The sequence below is a fragment of the Bidens hawaiensis genome, unplaced genomic scaffold, assembly GCF_021521415.1.
Source record: "Bidens hawaiensis isolate Kalapana, Puna unplaced genomic scaffold, B.hawaiensis_p1.1 tig00008105_1, whole genome shotgun sequence".
Taxonomy (NCBI): domain Eukaryota; kingdom Viridiplantae; phylum Streptophyta; class Magnoliopsida; order Asterales; family Asteraceae; genus Bidens; species Bidens hawaiensis.
The window spans coordinates 521815-548000 of NW_027491576.1; the positions used below are offsets into that span (position 1 = coordinate 521815).

General features: G+C 36.9%; 1 protein-coding gene across 1 annotated transcript; it reads right to left on the reverse strand.

Moving 5' to 3' along the window:
• Window positions 1–564: 564 nt before the first annotated feature.
• On the reverse strand, window positions 565–7468 carry LOC143637064 (glucose-6-phosphate 1-dehydrogenase, cytoplasmic isoform-like). The gene is made up of 14 exons (XM_077104529.1): window positions 7198–7468; window positions 6939–7005; window positions 6032–6218; window positions 4434–4591; window positions 4278–4346; window positions 4119–4177; window positions 3485–3521; window positions 3350–3421; window positions 3116–3263; window positions 2804–2899; window positions 2661–2731; window positions 2475–2590; window positions 2251–2296; window positions 565–917 (listed from the first exon to the last, which is right to left on the reverse strand). The coding sequence occupies exons 1-14, from the start codon at window positions 7461–7463 to the stop codon at window positions 750–752; spliced, it is 1560 nt and encodes a 519-aa protein (XP_076960644.1). The 5' UTR covers window positions 7464–7468; the 3' UTR covers window positions 565–749.
• Window positions 7469–26186: the final 18718 nt, after the last annotated feature.

Genomic DNA, 26186 nt, shown 5'->3' on the forward strand with positions numbered 1-26186 from the left:
TCCTCAAAATTTAATTCCAACGATTTCAAAATTGAGAACACCACTTAATCGACAATTAATTCGACCAACGTTTGATCTTTATCTCCAAAATTTAATATTAACGTCTTCACACCTAACTATTATACTTGTCCTAAGTGATGTTTCATGCTTTCCGTCAGGTTCAAGTTCGTCTAGACCATCCGTAGTCGATGGCATTTTGAGGCCAAAAACGTGTCCCCCCCCACCCCCCGGGCCATTTTGGAGGTCAGCGTTTTATACACAATGTGAGACTGACTCGAATTTGAGTATTTTGTGTGAGAGAGGGAGAGGAGAAAGAGGCGTTTTGGATTTTCCCACAACACTCACTTTTTGCAAAATGCCTAAAAGTTGCGCCACATGGCCAAAAATGCATGTGTGCCTAGTTTTGACTACACATGGTCTAATAATGAAAGACAATTCATAAAGAATGCAAATGCTAACGATTATGATACCTCGCAACTCGAGAAGCAAGATAACCATTCAGTCTCAGCATGCCAACCAGCGATTGCCAATGGCCATAACCAACTTTTATTGTGAGCATGCTGATATAACATTATACTTATTGTCGTCACAATTTACTTTTATTACACCCCATAGTGATGGGTACACAACCATTCTGTCCAAATGTTACAAGAAAAAACCAGCCACCAGATACAAAAAACAGCAAATGGCACACACATAATATATATCAAACATCATGACATACAGTCACCAGGTGGATTATCGACACCCTACAAGGTTGGAGGTATCCATATGTATCCATGAGTTTGAACATATCCCACATTTTCAGCCAGCTTATCTGCTGCCTCTGGGCCTCTGCTTCCGGGTTTGTATGGAAGTGGTTTCATTTCACCTCTATCAATTCTGTGCAGAAGCGGTGTAAAAATCTCCCAAGCCGCCTGCTCATTCGAGTAACATTAGTTTCAATTTTAAACTTAGTAGAGCTGTCAAAATGGCATCATCTAGATAAAATAAATCAATTACTCATAAGAATGTGAACAAAGAGGACGTTATATTTGACATTAAAATTCATTCATTAGGCAAAACAAAGATGGTAATGTTTACTACAAAATGAATTAGTATAATACTTTTCGTGAATTATTATATGAAATATTGAACTTTTAAGGGGATGTATATGACCGAAATTAATCCTTTAAAAAAATTTGTATAAATAGTGATGCAATAAATATAATTACTATAATATAGTATTGTAACATTAATGATCCTCTATTAAAACAAAAGTGATTGATGAGATTGTATATTTATATCTATACTATATATAATACACTAAATAAGGGCAAATTAAGACACTTAGATTTTAAGTAATTTACAACTTAATTAACAAATGATACAATTTACATAGCATATTGAAGATGGGCAAAATATTAAACTTCAACTTTTTAAATATAGTTACAATATTGTCCCCTCAACTTTAATCAAATTTTATAAATTTAAGTAATAGTTACAACCTTAGCCCTTTATCTTTTAACCATATACTATTTTTAATTTCACATTTAACCTAACTTCCACCCAAAACTTTTAAACGATCATAATTTTTTCATACACTTATATTTTTTTTAAAAAAAGACACCATAAAAACAAGAATTTTATTCTCTTTAATTAGAGTATGATATCGCCTTAGCTTTTATTAGTTAAAAAAATTAACATTTACGTAGCGGTGTTTGCGATCCGATTTGATGGTCTTTAAATAAACAATTAGTAGCGGTTTTTGATCATGTAAACCAAAACAGAACGGTTAAAAATTGAAACCAAATCACTATCAACGATATGTGTTCCCGCTGCATCGCGCGGGCACCCGCCTAGTACAAGAAATACGCTTTGGCCGACTTTCAACTAGTTTGACTTGATTCCATTTTAAGTCGAGTCTTTTTAATGTCCTTTCACATAACCCAAATCGATCCATTTAGATGTTAATTAGTTTATTCTTACTCTGATAGGAATCATGCTATAGTTAGCCTCTAAGTGTCATTTGTCTATTCTAGAAGGTTATTAAGTGTAATTTCATTTCTATAAATAGGTTAATAACTCTTTTGGGATGGAGGGGTTAAATTTGTTAAGTTTGTTAGGGCTCCGATGATGGAGAGACGATTATCCTTGTAACTTTCTCTTTACGTTTCACTAATGCAATCGTTCCGTCTATTTTGTTCCTATTGTCTTCCCTAAATCCAATCTATCACAATCAACACATATCAGTTCTTATCATATTCGTACCTTCAACTCATCTCTGCGGACAAAATGTTGTTGGTCGCCTCTTATTCTGTAAATCCAAATAAATAATTGTTAAACTTCTACCAACAAACAAATAACATAACTTTCTATCTGTGTAGTTACTGTGTTTATATGTGCATATATTTCTTGTACTATATAAGATGCATAAAGGAACTAGCTTTTTTGTAACTTATTGAACAATTAGATATATGCATAGATATACTTACGTGTCAAGAATCAGACGTTCATAAGCCTCGGGAATTATGGTTCCTTGATACCGCTGCCTATACGACAAATCCAATTCACTCTGAACCGTCTTCATTTCAAGCCCGGGTTGCTTAACCTAAATAAATAATTATGTTTAGCACGCACTGTCAAATGTCTAAAATGCCATTTACAATGAGGATACTTACAGTTAGCTTCATGTACATGGCCTCTGAAGGTTGAAGTCTAATCACAAACTCGTTTCTGCCTTGTTTTTGACCTGAACAAATATACAAATATTGTTTGTTTAAAAAAAATAAAATCATTTGTTTTATGAAAAACGATTACACACATTTATATATGTCACCAGGAACATCCTTAAACTGCACCCGGATTTCTGCCTTTCTTGAATTCAAAGCTTTCCCTGCCTTAATAATAAACGGAACACCTACAACACATCAAATATTACTAATCAGTGACATTTAATTAAAATAAAATACCATCTCAATGTAGAATCGGAAAGATGTTACATTTTACGTCATATTATTATCTCAAACGGGTCAAAGCAGGTCAAATGAGTTGAAAGCCAACTAAAGTATATTACTAAAGTATATTTCTAATCTATTCAAATTTGAACTTTGATAATATTAATAAAGTGTCACACCTTCCCATCTTTCATTATGAATTCTGAGAATCATGGTAGCAAAAGTGGGAGTATTTGAGTTATCGGGAACCGTTGGATCATCTGTATATCCATCATATTGTCCGAGCACAACTTCACTGTCTTCAATTGGAAGAACAGATTGGAGAACCTAAATCATAAAAGCGTCAGTCACTGAGTAGACTTTTTATGGGTCAGCTGGTCAATGTGAATTACAAGAAAAGCCATAGTATACACCTTCACTTTCTCGTCTCGAACATGCTCTGGTTTTAAAGAAACAGGCTTCTCCATAGCAACTAGGCAAAGGACCTACAATGTGAAAGGCATTTTAGTCCATTTCACATGGGATATAGAAAAATGATTTTTTCTTACTTGTAACAGATGATTTTGGATGATGTCCCTGATGATTCTGTTTTAAGAAAGAACACACGGAAGTCAATGATTAGTCAATAAGAATGTCATATATAACCACTGATTTAGGCCTGTAAACTAACCGAACGTTCAGTGACTCGCTTATTTAATAAAAGAACGAACATGAACAAGTCTCGTTCATTCATTTATGCTTGTTTTAAACTTTTAGGCCATTACAACTTAGTCTAGTTTCAATAACTCTGTAGATCCAACGCATCGTTCTTTAATTGGTTAAATTCGTCCATTTACATTGGTGAATCGTTTGTTAATGCTGGTAACAAACAAACATTAACTGACACAAGCACACTCATTTTCATAAGGAACAAGCACAAACAAGAAAACCCCGTTCGTTCAATTGGTTGTTTTCACTTGCTTGTTCGGTTAAAGTTAAACAAATGACATTCCTTTTCTTAAGGAACAAACATGAACAAGAAAACCCAGTTCTTTTAATTGCTCGTGTCCGATTTTTTGTTTGGTTAAATTCAAACGAACAAACACGAACATGACCATCTCGTGTTGGTTTAATTTGTTTACAAGCCTACGCTAATTATTATATTTATAACATCATAAATATGTAAGCAATAACAGAAATTACCCGTATTGATCAAAGTACCCTCCACGGCCATCAGTTCCAAAATCCTCTCTAAACACAATCTGAAAAAGTTTCAAAAAAATAAAATAAAGTAAAACAAAAGCATATCAAGTTATCAACTATAAAGTTAATGAAGTAACAGAATTCATGAAGAATTATCACCTGTATATTAGAGATGTTGTCACGGTTCCATAGTGGCAAGAAGAAACGATTTGCAAAACGAAGTACCATCTGCTTACCATTAGTAAACAAAAGTTACGCGGGAAAAATTATTTGAAAAAACTCTAGAAAACTAGGTAGCTTTAGTGCTGTGATTACCAAGTTTTGCACCAACTCTTTTCCTAAATAATGATCAATACGGTATATTTGTGGTTCATCAAATAATTCTCCAATTTGAGAGCTGAGTTCTTCAGCAGAATCCAAATCCTTACCAAACGGTTTCTCAACAACAATCCGAGTCCAACCACCAAGATCCGCTGTATTTATAATAACAGCTTAAGTTATATGAATCTGGTTGACACATATATATATATATATAACAAGCATAAAAGCTAAAGTCTAATTTGTGTTTGATATAAATAACATATATTTTCTCTTATAGGATCCTGAAAGAGGCCAATTAAGATGGGTTTTTTTTAAATGGGTAAGGTTGAAAGATGTAGGGGAGGCTCAAACCTGACCAAAAACCGAAAATTTGGTTCAGTTATGGTTTTTCGATTTTGAGTTTTGGTTTTAGAGAAATTTCGGTTTTTGAGTTTTTGAAAACTGTTCAGTCTTGGTTTTTCGATTTAGTTCAGCTTCAGTTTTTTTCAGTTTTACCATATGAGCTTGATAATTTTGGGCTGAGAAAAGCATGGTTTCTGATGAATAATAAATTAATAATTAATTGATTACTATCCATTTGGGTACTATTTATAAAATTCTTATAAATTACATAAAACTCCAAATAAAAAATGAAATCCATAAAATCAGTTTGATTTTGTAGGTTTATTTACATGCAAAACTGAAACTGAACCGAAAATTTGGTTTTCACGAAGACATAAATGATAAAACCAAACCTTTGGTTTTTGCTTGAGTTCGGGCTTTTCGGTTTCATGCACAGCCTTAGAAAGAGGATAATTACTTGGAGGGTATAATTTTGAAAAGTTTTTCAATTTTCATTTAGTATTTAGTTTTTTTCTATTAACACATTTATATTTTTTTCAAAAATTTTCATCTAAGTTTCCATATAAATTTAAAAGGCAACCGAGTTTTATTTAAAATAACGTATTAAAAAATACGTTATTTTGAAACAACTCGGTTTTCAATAAAATTAATATTGAGATGTAGGAAAAAGTACAAATCTGTGTATTCAGATTTTTAAAAAGTATTAGAGCATCCACAATGGATGAACTTTTCATTTGTTTGGATGATGTGTCATTGTAACAAACTTAAGGTGGTAATAATTAACCATTGTGTGCCCAAGTCCATGGACAAAAGTCCATGGCTGCAAACTTGCAGCAAACATTTAGTGTAGGCCCCTCTCCTTTTATACACACACATACTATATATACATATATAATATAGATACATATTTAATATTTTTAATGAGGTTTGTGTAGGTTTGTTGTTGTGGAAAAAAGTTAGGGTTTTTAAAAAAAGTTTGGAATATGATGTGACGATGATGTGTCGGTTTGTATGGGTTTGTTGTTGTGGATGCTCTAATGACGTGCAATTAGAAAAAAAAACTTAAATTAAATGTCAGAAAATTGAAAAATGAGAAGTAAAACTGAAACTTGTTTGTGTAAAATTTTCAAATTCACACACCCAAGTAATTAGACTCTTTCAACCTTACCCATCTATATAAAAAAGTTGGATTAAGATTGGACATGAGGCATAAAAAAAATGAAATTGAAATTAGGATTATGAATGCTTACATTTATTCATGCAATAATTTCTTATCATTTTGCAGACGGATGGATATACAGACGGTGGGAGAGCAAGGTAGAAGAGTCTCCTAGAAGATCCTTTTGTACTGTTTTTTGACAGCTCATACTCAGATATTTCCTTGTCTAACATACGAAATCCCTCCTCGGTATCATAAGCACCAGCTACATATTTGATCTATACAAGCGATCACAAGTTAGAATGTAGCATAAAATTATTAAAAGAGTAAAATGACAAGGCAGATGACTGAACTTCAAAATCTGACACTACTTAGTGGAAACGACATAATGTGTTACAGCAGTTGAAATAAAGGAGAGGTTCTGTAACTTCTGTAGGTTAAGTGTTTAAAAATGAAGCCTGCAAGTTGGCATAAACATAAAGGACGAAAACTCTAATGATCCCAGATACATATTTGAACTATACAAGAAATCACAAGTGCGATTGAGAATGTAGCAAAGAACTATTAAAAGAGTAAAATAACCAAGTTGCCCTCATGTGCAAGGCGCACGACTGAACTTAACACCAAAATATGGAAATGACGTAGTGTGTTATTACATTTGAAATAAAGAATGACTTCTTAAGTTCTGTAGTTTAAAGACGAAACATGCAAGTTGACATAAACATAAAGTACAAAAACGCAATTTACTCTAAAAATGTAATTCTTTGCGTGATGATCAGTTTTGTCTGATTAAATTATTGTTACTTGATGCATTTTTCATCAAGCATTACACACAATAGTTCAACTCTTAAACTGCAATGTAACAAAACTCAAAACATTTTAGGTGGTTCGTGAAAACCTGAACTACAACTAACAAAAATAGTAAATGAGCATCGAATTGTGGAGACCAAAAGATAGATTTAAGGTAACAAAAGCCTATAGTTTAAGTCAGTGTTTACCAATTGCAGAAACTGAGTTACAGCCTCGTCATGTGTCTCCTCAAAACCTTTGCATGGCGTAAGATATCTGTAATAACAGACCAGTTAGTTAATACATTGAAATTTGTTCTGTGCATCAGGATGCTGTACATATAGCTTTTTAGGATGTACATATAGGTTATTGATACATGTGTTCAATGACCCAACCCAATGATACAAATAAAGTAAAACAAGTTAGTATTTTGGAATGATCTGGTTTTGTAAAGTAAATAAATGATACCCTCGAATGCGATCTCTGAGATCCTGGTCTTGAATGTTGGTTCTGGCGTAACCAAAGATATGAACATCGTGCGACTGAATGAAGCCCTGGCGATAAAGATGAAAGAGTGCAGGGAAGGTCTTCTTCTTGGCGAGATCACCAGAAGCACCCAGAACTATAATCGAAAGGCAGCCGCTTTCAGGTACGAACTCACTCACCACCGATGATGATGACTCATTCCTCATCGGAGCTCTATGTTCCACTGACCATTCACCCGGAGATCCCATCAATTAATCCTGAACTAAATTAATTAGCTGAGAGATTAGTGATGATTGGAGTAGAAAAAGCTAAGTATTGGCCAACCAGCCGCCGACTGTTGAACAGAGCAGAGGATCGCTGAATTTAATTGGATCGTAGTTTGACTTTACTACCCGTCCCTCACTCACCAACTGCAATTATTTTCACCACATATATATTTTTTTATATATATGTTTTTTTGTTTTTTGGACGGTCAACGAATCATTCAAAAAGACTACTGGTTGGTAGAGAGTTTGAGTTTTTCAACGGATACCCAAGTTTAATTTTCACTTTCAATATTTTCGGGGACATGGGCAGTGGCGGATCTAGACCAGAATATCAGGGGAAACGCTTAAAAGAAATTTATTTACCGTGTTTCATACAATGCAAATGAATTTTTATTTTTTTGTCGTATTTTATAGAATAACTGAATTTTTTTTACCGTATCTCATATAATATATTTTTTATCAATTTTTTTGTCGTTTCATCTTCCAAGTTCACTAATTTTAGAAGAAACAAAATTTAAACCTTAAACTCATAATCAATTCCAATTTACACATAAATCTTAAATCCCTAATCAATTACTATTTCAACTTTACATTATCCAAATATCCAATAAACCATAATCGAATTCAAGCCTAGCGATAGTAGGCTTGGGTTCTTTAATGAAGACCCAAGTTCGATCCCCACTTGTGGCACTTTAGGTGGATATTGACAATGAAGGATTTGAGCTAAGCCTTGCGAGGTTGTCAGTCCGAATCCCGAGCCCACCCGGGTTTTAGTCTCACTGTGTGTTACGCTATAGATTTATGTTCTTTTGCGGCACAACGACTGTCTAGTGGCCGCCAATGATATGGTTTCCAAGGGGAACGCCCAAGCCAAACTCTTAAGACAGCGTGGGTCCGCTTAAGACAATATGGTCGGGCTAGAGTGATGCAACATGAATCTCCAAATTAGATAGTGTGGTGGTCTAACACACGTTCATGTAACATCCCGTTTTCTAGTTTTGGTTAATAAATGAAAATACGAGTTATTATGAGTCAGGCTAGTGTTAGGTTAAATGGATATGGGTTATGGACTTGGGCTATAAAAGAAAGAAGGAAAGACCATGGGCTTAAGCCCATGATCCATAATTATATAAGTCATAATTACCCATTTAATCATTCATTTCACACATATTCCATACACCACCAAAACACACACTTAATCTCTCTCTAATTTCTCTCCTTTCTCTAGCCGAACCAAGATAGAAAGCCGATCCCGATCCAAGGTAATGGTAGTATGATATTGTATGAGCTAAAACCCGTTAGATTTAGTCACAAAACGACGAGCCGACACCGTTAAACCGTCAAAGTCACGAGATCCAGGTGGAATCGGGTGCATACCGAACCTAAGATGAGCTTAGGGGTCGCCCTAGCTCAGATCTGGATCGAACGGGACGAAAAAACGGTGAAAACGGTGGAAAACGAGCCAGATCTCGTTTTTCCGACGACGACGCCAGAAAGGCGGCGGGGTATGAGAATGATGTGTCAGAGAATATTTCTGACATTCTCTGACCTAACCCTAGTTCGTTAACGGGAAGTTAACGAATTAGAGGTAATTCTTTAACGGGGAGTTAACGAATTAGAAGCAATTCGTCAAGTGATTCGTTAATGAAAGCCTAACGAACTAGCCTTAGTTCGTACCCAGATTCGTTAAGGAAAAGATAACGAACTAGAAGGTTCAATTCGTTAATGAAGGGTCATTCGCTATGAGGTTCAGTTCATCAAGGGAACAGTTCGTTATAGGGTTCAATTCGTCAAAGGACTAGTTCGTTATGATGGGTCATTCGTTATGAACTCAATTCGTTAAGAACCAAATTACGAACTAGAACTAAAAGTTTGATAAAATGACAGAACAGTCCCTGGACTTATAAAAGAATGGTTTAATTACAAAGAAGCCCATGAACTTTTGAGTTAGCAAATTAAATAATGGTTCAAAATTCTAATGGAAAATGTGTTAAGACAATTAATGGACCCTGCTAGGGGCTGCCGCCCCTAGACCCCGCTGCTAGGGGAGCTGCCCCCGGACCCCCGTTCATTGTGGGTTATAATTAAACTCGAAACGCGATATAGATAATGATAGTTAATTGATACGTGTAATTGTTATACAGTTAGTCGTGCACAGCTAAGGAAGGGAATAACTATTACCGGTGAACGTAACCGCATTCAGGTGAGTTTCTAGCCCCATTCCTTGTTATGTTTTTGGGGTTGTGTGCATACTCGATGTGATTAGTTAATACACTTATCCTAAGTGATAAGTGTATGCTATATATGTATTATGTGAAATGTAGGAATGATTTCTTGTTGGTACGTGAACGATCTTCGGATATTGCATGTGCTGCAAAGTAATGGTTTGATGATATATATGTTGTAGATGAATAATGAATGATGTATGTACATATGAAACTTACGATTATATACATAGAAAAGTATGGTATGGAGGTATGGAAGAAAGGGTGACCGGACCCTAATAATATCCGAGGATGAAGGGAGACCAGACCCTAATAATATCCTAGGATGGAGGGTACCGGACCCTAATAATATCGGAGGATGAAGGGAGACCAGACCCTAATAATATCTGAGGATGGAGGGTACCGGACCCTAATAATATCCTAGGTATGTAGGGTGAAATGCCCTTTATAATGTAAGGTTAGTTATGAATGTGTATGGACGAATGATGAACGAGATATGTATGTAATGTGTACCTTCGGGCACGTATATGTGTATGTAAAGTAAGTTATGTGATTAACTAGAACTCACTCAGCGTAACTGACTTTTAGTATGCACGTAGGTTAACAGATTGAGACAGCTGGTTTGAGATGAACACATGGAAGGATTGAAGAGGCTGGCATCTGAAGATTGTCATGATGTTTTGAATGTTATAATTTATGTTATGTTTTAAAAGACAAATTATGGATAATTGTAACGAATGGTTGATGTTTTATATTATTCCGCGAAAGTTTTATTTAACTCTGATATTTGGAACTGCGTTTATGAGTAAATCCAACACCAAATGTGGGGCACCGGTAACACGGCCTTACAGTTCAATTGCTCATATGCAATTTCAAATTAATAGTTTATATAAGCAACTTAACAATTACAAATTTATATAAAAAATAAAAGGATACCTAAACTGAACACGTAGAAGTCGAACTGTGAAAGAGGGACTGAGGGAACACCGTTCGTTAGCTACTTGGCTGCAACGTGGAGGTCCTGTAACCCGAGAAATAATGAACAATTGTTTTATTTGGTTTGAGCATTAATTTGGTTGGGCTTTAAACTTTGGTTAGACTTTAATTCGCTTTAGTTTTTAGTTTGGTTGAACTTTAAACACATAGAGGTAACACTATATTTTTTCAGAAGTAGCGAAATACGAAAATTGACCAAATAAAAGTAAACATACACTCCCGACGAAAAGTTGAGGGGTAGCAAAGGCTACCCCTAGTTACTATGTATGTCCGCCACTGGACATGGGTGGCTCAATGGAGGAAGACTGAGATCTTTGTGATCTCCAGTTCGATCTTGAGGGCATCCGGGTTTTACCACAAATGGGCCTTCGGGCGGGTGGATTTTCCCCGAAATTGGAGATAACTTGGAGGCACTTAAGGGCTCCGTATGGCTAGGTTGGGCCAACTGGCGGTCACCTTTAGCCATTTGGTCACCCCATACAGAGTACCTAGGCATTCTATGTTTGTGGGTCGTTCAAAAAAAATACATTACAAGCAAGGTTGGTCCTAGGGGGTTGGGTGGTCGACTACCTTCGGCTCGGCACCCCGTTAGGTCCGATTTTTTTTAAAAAAAATTAATGCATTTTTTTGATAAACGATATTTATATTTAATGATTAAACTTAATTACATAACAACTAGTTTGGTCTAGTACTCTAGTGGCAAAAGGGTATGACTCCTAACCAAAATGTTGTGGGTTCTGGTCTCAAATAAGTGAGACATGTTTAATTCTATTTTTATACAAAAGTTTTTTACACAATAAAATAACTTTCGTATTCGGCCCAAAATATTTTTTTTCATTTCTCGGAGCCGACCCTAACTACTGGCTAAATTCATGCCATTAGGATACAATCGTTTTCGACTCGGGGAAACCCTCACATAAGGCTAACATCTGTGAACACTCGCTCCAAAATACATGACAGTGCGGCGAGATAAAACTGTTTTAGTTCAAGAATCCAACTAGTCGACTCGTCTAGTCTCTCATCATCATATGGTGCCGCCAAAACTAAATAATGAAGGCATGAATCGAACCTGAGTCACATGAAACACCAAGTCTCTTCTTTACATCTCCACCACAAAATATTTTGGACATATATACTTGCTCGGAAAATGTAATTGTTGTGATGATACAAATATATATGAATTTTTAATATTATGAGGCTTAAAACTAGCTTAAAAGAGCTTTAAAGTTTAAACCCGAGCTAAGTTTATTTGGTTCGTAAATGGGAGACACTGAATCAAGGTCGGTTGTTCGTTTTACAGCTTAGATTAGTATCAACTTTTGTTTTCTACGGTTTGAGTAAAAGATATTCTATTTGTCATTGATCTAATTCACATCAAGACATTTGTTTATTATAAGTTTTATCAACCTAGTTGAACCAAACCAAGCCAAAGTTGACCTGGGCAAATTTTTATACGAGTCGAGCTCAATCTTAAGTTTTTAGCTTGGTTAAAAGTTTAAGTGGCGCTTAATTTCGACTTGCCTAAGTTCTGCTTGTGAACAATGATCGATGAATGTAGAGTTATTTTGAAAATTTTAGTCAATGATTTCCATGCATTACACTTAAATAACATTATAGGCATTGGAAAATCGTACAAAAGGGTATGTTCACTTTAAAGTATCAAATAGCATTGTGCCGCCTTTAGAATTTTTTTTTACATATTCATAGTTTCGTTTTAGTTTCTCTAACCATAAATATTACTGAAAAGATAGGGTCTCAAACCCACCCACGGATCCAAACAAGATGGTTTTGGATATCTCCCGCGGGTCAACCCTCATTGTCCACGATACAGCCTTTATCACCCGCAGATCAGTCCTTATCACTCGTAAAAAGCCCTCAGGCAAGAGACCCCAGTTGCAGGGGAGACAAAAAATACATACAGGCAGCTCCAATAGCCAATCACAGTCCAAGATTCCCCAATGACGAAGGACAACCATGATTTAATGATGGACCAATAACAAAACGCCAACAATGTACCTCCCACCAACGGCTCCTCCCGTAGCCAGCAGCCACGCCCAATCAGAATCCTCATATGTCACATCCCAACCTACGACGGAACATGCCGGGGCGAGACATTGATTGTATCATAGCTCAGAAGACACTAAGTGAAATACACGTGTCAATATCTAAATTATTCATTCATATATCAAGTTCAAAAGCACAAACATCGTTTCAAATGAAATACCGTTACAATTAAATATTCAAAACATAAATAACTTGAAATAAAAGTTTTCTTCAACCATCAAGCAACCTAAGGTCTCATCTAACTTCCAATACTTGATTCATCCGATAAAGCTACATGCGCCATGCGTGAAAATATATATTTTGTCAACATAAAGTTGAGCAAGTAAACCACAGTTTTGAGTATATATATAATAATAAAATGACAATTCCATGCGATAACTGTAAATCACTACAACTAGTATAACAATAACTAAAAGTTCTCTTTTCACTCGAATCATTTTGATAACGAGCTAATTCGACGGCGTATGATCATACTAATGAGGATAAGAATGAGGATGAGGATGAGGATACCAACCAACATAAAGTAAACACATAGTCACATTTGCACATATCAACTAATCGAGCAATTTCAATTACGCATATAGTGGAATCGTAGTGAAAACAATAATTTAATTGTGAACGCATAACGCCCCCAAAACTTAAAATGGTAAAAAGGGGGATGTGAATTTACTTACCTTTAATGAGGGAGATAAACGAGGACGAAATAATAAAAGAAAATGCTAGGATGGAAAACGATCAAGCTTCCCGAGATTTGCCGACAAATACTCCTAGATGTTAATAACAAGGGTTAAGTATAATCATAGCGCAATACTAATATTATGACGGGTTTTGAGATTCGATAAAATATTATTAGGTACATTTTCTTTAATTATAAGGGTTATTATACTTATATATGTCATTGTTGTTATTGTTATCCTTGTTATTACTATTATTATTACTAAATATTATATACAATAATATATTAACGGAAAGATACGAGATAAAATACTTTGAGCTTTGATAAGATAACAATACATCCCATTTAAGCGATTGATAAAAAGAATTTATTGTTATTTTGTATATTATATGTACAACATATATATATATATACATATATGTATATTACATGGTTAATAAAAGTCTAGTGACACGAAATTAAATCCGGAGTTCGTTTTATGAAGAAAAGGCATATTTAAGTATATATACATGTATTAATATCAAAATCTTTGATTAAATGTATATAAAAATAATAATAACAATTAAAAACAACAAAACCGGGCCTGGGGATTCGAACCCGTGCCCCAGGCCGATTCAGGCTTTAAGATAACATGCGCTGGCCATCAGGATAACGCCTTTACTTGTTCAATACCCAGAAACAGAAACATAAAAGTATAAAATCTGGTTCTTGTTTTTCCCCAATTTGAACATAAACCCTAGGATTTTCAATTGGTTTAATTGATTAATTTTTTGTTACGAATGATTTAGGTTTAATGTTCTTTGGTTAAAAACGAACTATATGCATGTATCAATTACCAGATTTTTTGGCGGATTGACGGGGAACGAAGAACTAGAGTTTGCGGCTCACGTTGAGATCGAAACAGATGGGAACGAGCTTGTTTGATAAAATTGCGTAAGGTCTTTGGTCTGTGAGGCTGAGGCGAGTGTATGTGCGGGTTTAATTGATATGGGGTTGGGCATTTATAGTGTTACGTGGTCAAAAGAGCCGCGATTCGTTTATGGTTATTTAGCTGTCAATTGTAATATGTTTCTACAATTAAATTGTCGGTGTAACGCATTTAAGGTAGGCAATTGATTTGGCAAGAACGATTTGTCTGAGAATTAAGGAACAAGCAAAGGGGGGGGGGGTCTTTGGTGTCGGCATTGAGAGAGGAAGATGAAGGAGGAAGGGGATTTGAATAATAATTGCAATTGGATCCTTGGTCTTTGAGGTTGGATGCAAAATGGATCAATTGTTAGTTTGGGGGTAGATATTGCATATTGTTCAAAGTTGTAATCAATTATAATTAAATAAATAAAATGTTTAACAAAAACGAACTTTGTTGATAAATTACCCGAACCCGAACCCGGGTCGGATAATGATTACAAACTGAAAAGAAACGAAAAAACCCGAAATGTTACGGCATTCACTACTTTAGGAAATTTCGTCCCGAAATTAGAAATTAAGCCGTAACGAAGAGGTGCGGGTACTTGGACTCCATTTGGTCTTTACGTTCCCAAGTAAACTCGGGACCACGTTTAGATTCCCAATGAACTTTGACAAGCGGAATACGACTACGCTTGGTCTCTTTGTCCATATTATCCACGATTTCAATGAGTTTCTCGATAGCACGCATAGATTCATCAACTTGAACTTCATTGAGGGGTATGTGGAGATTCCCCTCGGCTAAGCACTTCTTGAGACTGGAAACATGAAAAGTTGGATGAACATTGGAGAGCTCATCGGGTAGATCAAGACGATAAGCAACTTTACCAACCCTTTCGACGATCTCAAAAGGGCCAACAAAACTAGGAGATAGTTTATTCCTTTTGCCAAAACGAACTAACCCTTTCCATGGAGATACTTTAAGGACAACACGATCTCCAACATTGAACTCGAGAGGTTTACAGCGCTTATCGGCATAGCTCTTTTGACGGCTACGAGCGGCAAGAAGATTTTGACGAATAAGAGCGATTCGATCGGAAGTCTCTTGAACAAGCTTGGGACCGGTGAGTTGTGATTCACCAACCTCGTTCCAACTAATCGAGGAACGACATTTTCGACCGTAGAGAGCTTTAAAGGGTGCCATGCCAATACTAGTGTGAAAGCTATTATTGTAGGAAAAACTCTACAAGTGGTAAGTGAGTATCCCAATTTCCACCAAAATCTAGTACGCTAGAGCGGAGCATATATTCGAGAGTTTGAATTGTTTTCTCGGATTGACCATCGGTTTGCGGGTGATAAGCGGTGCTTAGATCAATACGGGTACCCAAGGAGGTTTGCAACGATCTCCAAAAATGTGAGGTAAACCGACCATCACGATAGGAAATAATGGTCAAAGGCGTTCCATGGTGGAAAATGATGTTCTTGACATAGAGTCGGGCTAATTCGCTTACAGAGGATTTTTCTCGAAACGGTATCAAGTGAGCTGACTTGGTCAAACGATCGAAAATCACCCAAATGCTATCATTGCGGCTTTGAGTAGTGGGGAGTTTAGTAACGAAATTCATGGCTATGTCTTCCTATTTCCAAACGGGGATCAGAGGTTGCTCGAGCAAACCAAACGGTTTTTGATGCTCGGCTTTAACCTTATAGCAGGTGAGGCATTTAGATACATACATCGCAATATATTTCTTCATTCCCGGCCACCAAAACATGGTACGAAGATCGGCATACATTTTATCCGCACCGGGATGAATAGAGTATCATGACTTATGAGCTTCATCAAGGATGAACATGCGAAGATCGTCACGATCGGGAACCCATAGACGGTCCAAATAATATAGTAAGCCATTACGTTTGGTTTCAAGTTGGAGTTCGGCGCCACACGACATCTTGTCGTGTAAGTTACCCTCAGTGACAGAGACGTGTTGTGCGTCGAAGATGCGGTATTGGATGTCAGATTGGATGGTGACATAATGGAGTAAGACAGATTTAACATGAGTCTTACGACTAAGAGCATCGGCCACACCATTCGCTTTCCTGGGGTGGTAGAAAATTTCACAATCATAATCGCTTAACAATTCGGCCTATCGTCTTTGTCTCATATTGAGTTCCCTTTGGTCGAAAATGTGTTGTAAAACTTTTATGGTCGGTGAAGACCAAACATTTCGTGCCGTAAAGGTAGTGTCTCCAAATTTTCAAGGCAAACACGACCCCACCAAGTTCGAGGTCGTGCGTTGTGTAATTTTTCTCGTGTACCTTGAGTTGACGCGAAGCGTAAGCATTGACCTTGTCTCGTTGCATAAGAACACAACCAAGACCTTGAATAGAAGCGTCACAAAAGACAACAAAATCGTCATTGCCCTCGGGAAGAGCAAGGATTGGAGCATTGCAAAGCATGTCCTTAAGAGTTTGAAACGCTTCCTCTTGATCGGAACCCCATTCGTAAACTTTCCCTTTGTGGGTTAGTGCGGTAAGGGGTGAAGCAATCTTTGAAAAGTTACGGGTAAAACGACGGTAATACCCCGCTAAACCAAGAAATGAACGAACCTCCGTTGGAGAGGACGGGGTCGCCCAATTTTTAACGGCCTCAATTTTTGCAGGATCAACTAAAGGTGCACAAATAGGGTTTTTCCAATACACGGGTTCGGGTATGAAACCGGTTTTGGGTATGATCGGGTATTGGAAAATCGGGTATTGAGAGAATTCGGGTAGGGTATTGACGAGAAAAACTCAACCCTATGTACCCGGGTAGGGTATAATCGGGTTTGGGTATTGGAACCGGGTACGACTGGGTATTAATTCCCAGTTTTGAATTTGTAAATTATTTTTTCTCTTTTAAGTTTGTTTAAAATTTAAATTTGCTTTGTAATTTATGAACATAATTAAACTATATTACAAAAACCATAAATCCACTTAAATACAAATTATTTACTTAATAATATGCATTTTAAAAAATTTAAACATAAAAGTTGTGAAGTAAACATAAAAATATACTATAAAAACTCATGTATTATTTCGGGTATTTGAAAATTGTTATCGGATATCGGGTATAACCGGGTATGGGTATGGGGTATGACCGGTTTCGGGTATTTACGGGTATAAATCAGGTACGGTTCCTGGTACGGGTATTGAGCTCAAAAAGCATACCCTATCCATACCCTACGGGTAGGGTCGGTTTCGGTTTCGGGTATAGAATACCCGGGTATAAAAAAACCGGTTCCGGGTATTTTTTTCGGGACCGGTTCCGGGTACGGGTTTTTTGTGCACCTCTGGGATCAACGTTAATACCCTTGTCGTTAACGATGTGGCCCAAGAATTGAACTTGATTTAGCCAAAATTCGCATTTGGAGAACTTAGCATAAAGTTGTTCCTTTCATAACAAGTCGAGAATGGTGTGCAAATGGTCTTTGTGATTGGTCTCGGATTTAGAGTATATCAAGATATCGTCGATGAAAACAATCACGAACTTGTCGAGGTAGGGTTTACAAACACGATTCATAAGATCCATGAAAAGAGGAGCATTAGTCAAACCAAAAGGCATAACTCGGAATTCAAAGTGGCCATAACGAGTACGAAAGGCGGTCTTGGGTATGTCATCTTCATGGACACGTAGTTGGTGATAACCCGAACGGAGATCAATCTTAGAGAAACATGCGGCTCCTTGGAGTTGATCGAAAAGATCATCAATACGCGGGAGGGGATAACGATTCTTGATTGTAAGCTTGTTGAGCTCACGGTAATCGATACACATACGAAGAGTACCATCTTTCTTCTTAACAAAAAAGATGGATGCGCCCCACGGAGACGAACTCGGGCGAATGAAACCCTTTTCCGTGAGTTCTTGGATTTGGTTAGAGAGTTCTTGCATTTCGGAAGGTGCAAGGTGGTAAGTGATTTGGCTACAGGGTTTGCTCTGGGTACAAGATCAATACGGAACTCCACTTGACGATTGGGAGGGAGTCTGGAAACGTCATCATGAAAGACTTCGGGGAAGTCGCGGACAATCGAGATGTGGGAAAGTTTCTTTTCTTCATCGGATTTTGTGGTGACGTGGGCTAAAAAGGCGACATACTTCTTGCGTAAGTAACGTTGGGCTTCGAGACACGACATGAGGTTCAGCTTTGAGAAGGGTCCTTCACCACGAACATTTAGAATCTCACCTCCATTGATTGGAATTCGAATGAGTTTCTCTAAACACAAAATTTCGGCGCGGTGGAGAGAGAGCCAATCCATACCAATGATAACGTCAAAGCTACCCATTTGCATAGGGATAAGGTCGATAGAGAACTTTTGTCCACTGAGGGTAATCGTGCAATTTCGAATGACGGAGTCAATAGTGATCGAACTACCGTTTGCTATTTCTACCGTGAGGGGCTTAGATAATTTACTACGGGGCACATCAAGTATGTATTCAAAATCAAAGGAAATAAAGCTTCTATCGGCTCCCGAATCAAATAATACCGAAGCATGGTGCTTATTAACTAGGAAGTTGAAGCTTGAGAGGTTGGAGCTTAATAGGCTTTCATGACCATGGGTTGAGCTTGAAGATTTGGAGGAGCCATGAGTTGGGGTACTTGGGGTTGATAAGCTTGCACTTGATACGCTTGGGAGGTGTAGTAAGGTTGTGGTACCACATAGGCTTGGTGGCTTGGGCGAGTCGAGGACACGCATTGCGGAGGTGATTTGGGTCACCACAATTGTAGCAAGCCCTAGCGGAGTTAATGGTTGGAGCACGAGGGATGGCTCAGTTGGGCTGGTTTGATGGTGCGAACCGCAGTTGAGCGTCTTGCACACGAGGTGCTTCTCGACAATACTGGGTGAGGTGGCCGAATCGGTGGCAATTGGTGCAATACGGGTGTGGCCGGTGTAGGGCTTCTTGTTTGGAGGGGCTTGTTGGGCTTGTGGTTGGGCTAAGACATAATTTTGGGAGTTGGGTTTTCTCTTTTTGTTGCGGTAGTAAGATAGTTGTTGTGGTTGTTATTCTTGGAAGATTCGGGTTTAGAGGATTCGGGCTTAGATTCCTTCGTGGGCTCAGGTGTGGGCTTATCATTGGGCTTCTTAGAATTCTTCCGCGTCAAGGTCCCAGCCTTAACGTGGTTCTTGGTGAGGGTACCGGCTAGGGTTATGGCATCATGGAGGGTTTGAGGGTCACGACTTAGAATTAGAGTCTTGGATTTGCATAGGCAAACCCGAGATGTATCGATTGCACGCTCAAGGGGAGTAACCATGTGAGGGATGAGAAGGCTCAGTTCATGGAAACGATCGTTGTAGATGGTGTCATTTCCACTTTCTTGTTTCAAATTCCAAAATTCCTCTTCCAACCTCCGAAGCTCGTGTTTCGGGCAAAACTTCTTTAGCGTGAGTTTCTTGAGGTCATCCCATGGCAAGGCCATGGCAACCTCAGCACCAAGCGTGCGCTTCTCACTGTTCCACCAATTGAGGGCATTCTTCTTAAGCATGCTCGAGGCGTAAGTGGTTTTCTTGTCCTCGGAACATTCACAATGGAGGAATAGGCTCTCCATTTCTTCGAACCATTGGAGGAGAACGGTAGCACCGTCAATACCGAAGTATTCGGGCGGGCTGACACTCTTGAATTGTTTGAGGGGGTAAGCATTTGGGTTCGGAGTTGTGGATGATGAAGAAGCATTCACAGTTTGCAATAGAGAGATAATCGATGGGAGGGCTTCCACAATGCCCTTAGCAATGCGGGACGACATGTTGTGGCCAGAGTTGCCGGTGCGACGGTTACGGTTGATGAGGCGAGAAGACATACTGCAAGGGTAAAAGGTGTAAAGTTTGTAAGACTCGGGTGAATGTTGCAAGTATAATTAATTGACAAAATATAGTAGTCGTGCATTGAGGTTGGGATTGTGTTTGAGGTTGAAAATTTCATTACTTATGAGACTTTATTATATAACATTTTATCATATTTAACATTTTGAGAAAAAAATAGATATATATAACAATATAACTTGAATCAAAATACATGGGTTCATTTTTCGGTTAGGGCTTCATGAACCACCATGGGTCCTTCCAAAAAAATGAAAAATAGCGAACACCAAATAAACAAAATCAATCGAAAATCGAATTTGAGGGGGTGTTGAGGTAGATGGTTGAAGTAGTTCGTGTACCACCCCATTGTACATACTTCATCCATCCGATCAACAAAACACAATACGGAAAAACCGAGTTTAGCCACGAAATCACCGTGAATTTGGTTATAAATTTAAGGATGTGATCGTTGAATGACCACGTTGATACAATGAGGGTAGTAGATTCGGGTATGTTTGGTGTGATATGCTTTGGCCTAATAAGTTCCACACCCCTACCGAACACTCCTAGAAGGCAACCAGGTTTCGCGGTTGATTGAGATTTATGCGCATTGCACTTCCTTAGGCTCGCAAGCCTTGGTGTCAAGGGTTCGGTAAACAAGTGTATCCCTCTTCCAGTTACTACATATCCGTCCCACGAATCATACTCAAGGAGAGGGGAGCAAAAAGATGGCATTTCTTAAGGAATTTCCCGATTAAAAATCGTCCTAGAGTTTTGAAAACAATTTTGAGAGTGAGGCATAGCCTCGGATTAGGTGTGTGCTTTTGTGGACAAGTGTATATGATGAACAATATAAATATGCTAAGCCATGTACAAAAATTTAAACAAGTAGGGTGCACGTATAGGGACCCTAAGCATGCTACTAGGTCGTTACATCTAACCACCTATCTTATAGCCTTCGGTTCTGATACCAATCTGTCACACCCCAACCTACGGCGAAACATGCCGGGGCGAGACATTGATTGTATCATAGCTTAGAAGACACTAAGTGAAATACACGTGTCAATATCTAAATTATTCATTCATATATCAAATTCAAAAGCACAAACATTGTTTCAAATGAAATACCGTTACAATTAAATATTCAAAACATAAATAACTTGAAATAAAAGTTTTCATCAATCATCAAGCAACCTAAGGTCTCATCTAACTTCCAATACTTGATTCATCCGATAAAGCTACATGCGCCATGCGTGAAAATATATATTTTGTCAACATAAAGTTGAGCAAGTAAACCACAGTTTTGAGTATATATAATAATAAAATGACAATTCCATGCGATAATTGTAAATCACTACAACTAGTATAACAATAACTAATAGTTGTGTTTTCACTCGAATCATTTTGATAACGAGCTAATTCGACGGCGTATGATCATACTATAGTGGATGAGGATACCAGCCAACATAAAGTAAACACATAGTCACATTTGCACATATCAACTAATCGAGCAATTTCAATTACACATATAGTGGAATCGTAGCGAAAACAATAATTTAATTGTGAACGCATAACGCCCACAAAACTTAAAATGGTAAAAAGGGGGGATGTGAATTTACTTACCTTTAATGAGGGAGATAAACGAGGACGAAATAATAAAAGAAAAGGCTAGGATGGAATACGATCAAGCTTCCCGAGATTTGCCGACAAATACTCCTAGATGTTAATAACAAGGGTTAAATATAATCATAGCGCAATACTAATATTTATGACGGGTTTTGAGATTCGATAAAATATTATTAGGTACATTTTCGTTAATTATAAGGGTTATTATACTTATATATGTCATTGTTGTTATTGTTATCCTTGTTATTACTATTATTATTACTAAATATTATATACAATAATATATTAACGGAAAGATACGAGATAAAATACTTTGAGCTTTGATAAGATAACAATACATCTCATTTAAGCGATTGATAAAAAGAATTTATTGTTATTTTTATCTATTATATGTACAACATATATATATATACACACATATATGTATATTACATGGTTAATAAAAGTCCAATGACACGAAATTAAATCCGGAGTTCGTTTTATGAAGAAAATGCATATTTAAGTATATATACATGTATTAATATCAAAATCTTTGATTAAAAGTATATAAAAATAATAATAACAATTAAAAACAACAAAATCGGGCGTGGGGATTCGAACCCGCGCCCCAGGCCGATTCAGGCTTTAAGATAACATGCGCTGGCCATCAGGATAGCGCCTTTACTTGTTCAATACCCAGAAACAGAAACATAAAAGTATAAAATCTGGTTCTTGTTTTTCCCCAATTTGAACATAAACCCTAGGATTTTCAATTGGTTTAATTGATTAATTTTTTGTTACGAATGATTTAGGTTTAATGTTCTTTGGTTAAAAACGAACTATATGCGTGTATCAATTACCAGATTTTTTGGCGGATTGACGGGGAACGAAGAACTAGAGTTTGCGGCTCACGTTGAGATCGAAACAGATGGGAACGAGCTTGTTTGATAAAATTGCGTTAGGTCTTTGGTCTGTGAGGCTGAGGCGAGTGTATGTGCAGGTTTAATTGATATGGGGTTGGGTATTTATAGTGTTACGTGGTCAAAAGAGCCGCGATTCGTTTATGGTTATTTAGCTGTCAATTGTAATATGTTTCTACAATTAAATTGTCGGTGTAACGCATTTAAGGTAGGCAATTGATTTGGCAAGATCGATTTGTCTGAGAATTAAGGAACAAGCAAAGGGGGGGGGGGGTCTTTGGTGTCGGCAGTGAGAGGGAAAGATGAAGAAGGAAGGGGATTTGAATAATAATTGCAATTGGATCCTTGGTCTTTAAGGTTGGATGCAAAATGGATCAATTGTTAGTTTTGGGGGTAGATATTGCATATTGTTCAAAGTTATAATCAATTATAATTAAATAAATAAAATGTTAAACAAAAACGAACTTTGTTGATAAATTACCAGAACCCGGGTCGGGTAATGATTACAAACCGAAAGGAATCAGAAAAACCCGAAATGTTACATCATACATGCTCCCCCCCACAAGAATATAAGGTTCTACTGATAGTGGCAGCCCGACCAATCCTTCAGCACCTCCTCCAGCTATAAATACTACACTTGGGCCAATGATTTAAGGATCATCACTCTCTTATAGGATTACTCTCTAAGAACTTATACTAATTGTCACATTGGAGGGTGGTTACGAGAAGAACCCCCCCTCCCACCAATTCTCCTTATCGTAACAATCGCACGGTGTTTTGTTTGCAGGCTTGACGGGTAAGAACTCATGGGGGATCATACTTAACCCTAAACCCGGTTGAGACATAAGCTAAACCTCTAGGTTAGACTTAAGTTTAACCTCTAGGTTGAACTAGGTTTTCTTCAATTACTCATATGTTAACATTCTTTTTTTACCATTAGCCTTTTGTAAATGTTAACATTAACTTTTCAAGCCCCGCCCCTTATAGTGTGGTTGTAAATGAGTTGGTGTTATTTAGCAAAGGCTAAGATTCAAGTCACACAAGAGGCCTAAGGTGGAGAAATTAATTTTAAAAAAAGTATTCAATGGAAAGAATTTATGGAAATTGTTACCCATTTGATGATTATTGTTCTGGTTTAACCTAAATTTTGAGGTATATATATAATATATATATAGGTATTGGATCATTTCAGAAATTTTTTTACATCGAGAAGTGCGAGAAGTGAAGGTGTAACTCCATTAATCCATAATTTCACTCCCTTTCTTATTGTGTAGGTGCGTATGTACGTATTTTTGTATATGTGTATGTATGTTTGTATGTGTGTTGGTATGTAGGTTTGAATGTGGTTCGGTACATTTCTATGTGTGTAGGTAGGTTTGAATGTGTGTAGGTACGCATGTATATGTGTGTAGGTAGGTTTGAATGTGTGTATCTAAGACATAAATACAACCAACCTACATACATGTAGGTAACATCATAAGAAAGGGAGTGAAATTAGGGATTAATGGAGTTACACCTTCACTTTTCGCATTTCTATATATAACAAAAAGCAAAATTTCTTCCTCTCGCAATTTTAACTATTCATGAATTGCACAAGGTTTCAGACGTAAGTTACACCTCTCCTATGCATATGGTGCTTGCTACGTGTCAGGCTCTTTCAAGTTTCAACCCACAGGTGTGCCTCTTTTGTTGTCTTTCTGATCTTTATCATTGACGATAAAGATGATCTAGACAAATAACATGTATGTGTATAGACTTAATCGGCAAATTTGTGTATTTATTTGCCTATTTGTTTCGATTATGCTATTAATTTCGTTGGGAACATGTATCGACAAAACAAACAGATGCTTGATAGAAAGATTTGGGATTTAGTGTTTTAGGAGAAACACAAAATTGGGATTTATGGTTCTGAAGAAAAAGATACATTTTGGGCTTCTACTTCCAGTATAACACAGCACTTATCTTCATCTGATCCTTTCGTTTGATTGATTTCCAACACTGCAATCAAACTCTAATAACACTAAAATTTAGGGTAGCTCATCAACATCCTTCTTATAGGGTTTATATTTCATATGCTAGAAATTCTATAGATAAGCAACATATTTAGTTGAATCTTTGAATCTAATTAACCAACTTAGGGTTTAAATTTATGTGAAACTATCTAACTTATACCGCCCATCATTAATTTGCCTACGAAAAAACTGTGTTTCTCAATTAACATTCTTTAATTTTATTGGTAAAATTATACTATTGTTTTGTGTATCTGTATATATTTGTTTATGATAATATTAGTTTTGTGGGATGTCAACTGTAGGCCAGTAGATAGGAAGCCTTTTTTGAATCTTAGTTTGCAACTAATTATATATCCCATTGAACAAAGGATGATCTGAATCTGCTGAAAATTGGAATATTGTCTGCTTGATCCAAAATTGTAACGTGGTTAGCTCTAGAGGAAGGCCTAACTATGCTCACTGATGCTGAAGGTGGTTCGGTTGCAACAGGTCGTGGTCGCCCTCCCAATAACAACTTCAAGAATTCCTTTGGCTCACCAAGCAATACTGCAAGGTAATGCTTCTGTATTTGTTTTATCATTGCCAAAATAGGTTGATTTAGTGTACATAACAAAATCGGTCCTACTTAAATGGTAACTCCTTTAGTATCATGTGGTCTATTCAACAATGCAATTAAAAAGTTGCCATGATTTAGTGTATTAAAGTAGGGGTTTAGTGTGTATCTACTATCTACCTATACGTTTGTTTCCATATTTCGTTTTTTATCTCTTAGTTATTGATTTGTAATCAACAACTATGATAGCAAGTGCGACCCGGTAAAACGCACAATTTTAAATCGCTAGTCATTGATGGAAACGGGTCATCGAATGCAGGTTACCGGTGGTTCAAATTACATTTAGACAGGTCAGAACACGATCCTAGTGTGAAGACTCCTAGCTATCCAATCCACATTTCATGTAGTAGCTTAATATTTAATTTTCAAGTTGTTTATTTTATTAAATTGGCTATTTTCTTTTAATATTTAAGGTGTTTTTTTATTTAGTGGGTAGAAGTTAATTTTATTTCCTAAATACTAGGAACATGGGTAGCAGTTTGTTTCCAATTTGTTTATGTAAACCTACGGATGAGTGAAGAAGTTAGTCTATGCTTGATTAAAAATATTGTGTTAATTTTATCTCAATGGATTTTGAGTAAAATTGATTCTCCGATGCTAGTTCAAGTGTGGCAACTTGAATGGTGATCTTTGGAATCTAATAAGAAGTTTAGGTGGTGATTTCTGTATCCTAAACACGTGTTAGACTCCCTTCGGTTTGGTTTGGAGTGTACATGTATCCGAAAACGAGCCGTTGTTCTATCCGTTTTATATTCGAATCAATTTCTTGTACGTTACCAGTGATTTGCCTATCAAACTACCTGTGCAATATAGTTTGATTCATTAGGTTTAAACTTATGGCTTTTCTACCATTGAT

What these genes read in the sequence shown, in the direction of transcription:
- LOC143637064 (XM_077104529.1), bottom strand. Translation starts at nt 7,463, where the DNA reads ATGGGATCTCCGGGTGAATGGTCAGTGGAACATAGAGCTCCGATGAGG. An exon ending in TCCAAAATCATCTGTTACAA is followed by an intron (nt 3,422 to 3,484) that starts GTAAGAAAAAAT and finishes TTCACATTGTAG; the next exon opens with GTCCTTTGCCTAGTTGCTAT. An exon ending in CCATGTACATGAAGCTAACT is followed by an intron (nt 2,591 to 2,660) that starts GTAAGTATCCTC and finishes TTATTTATTTAG; the next exon opens with GTTAAGCAACCCGGGCTTGA.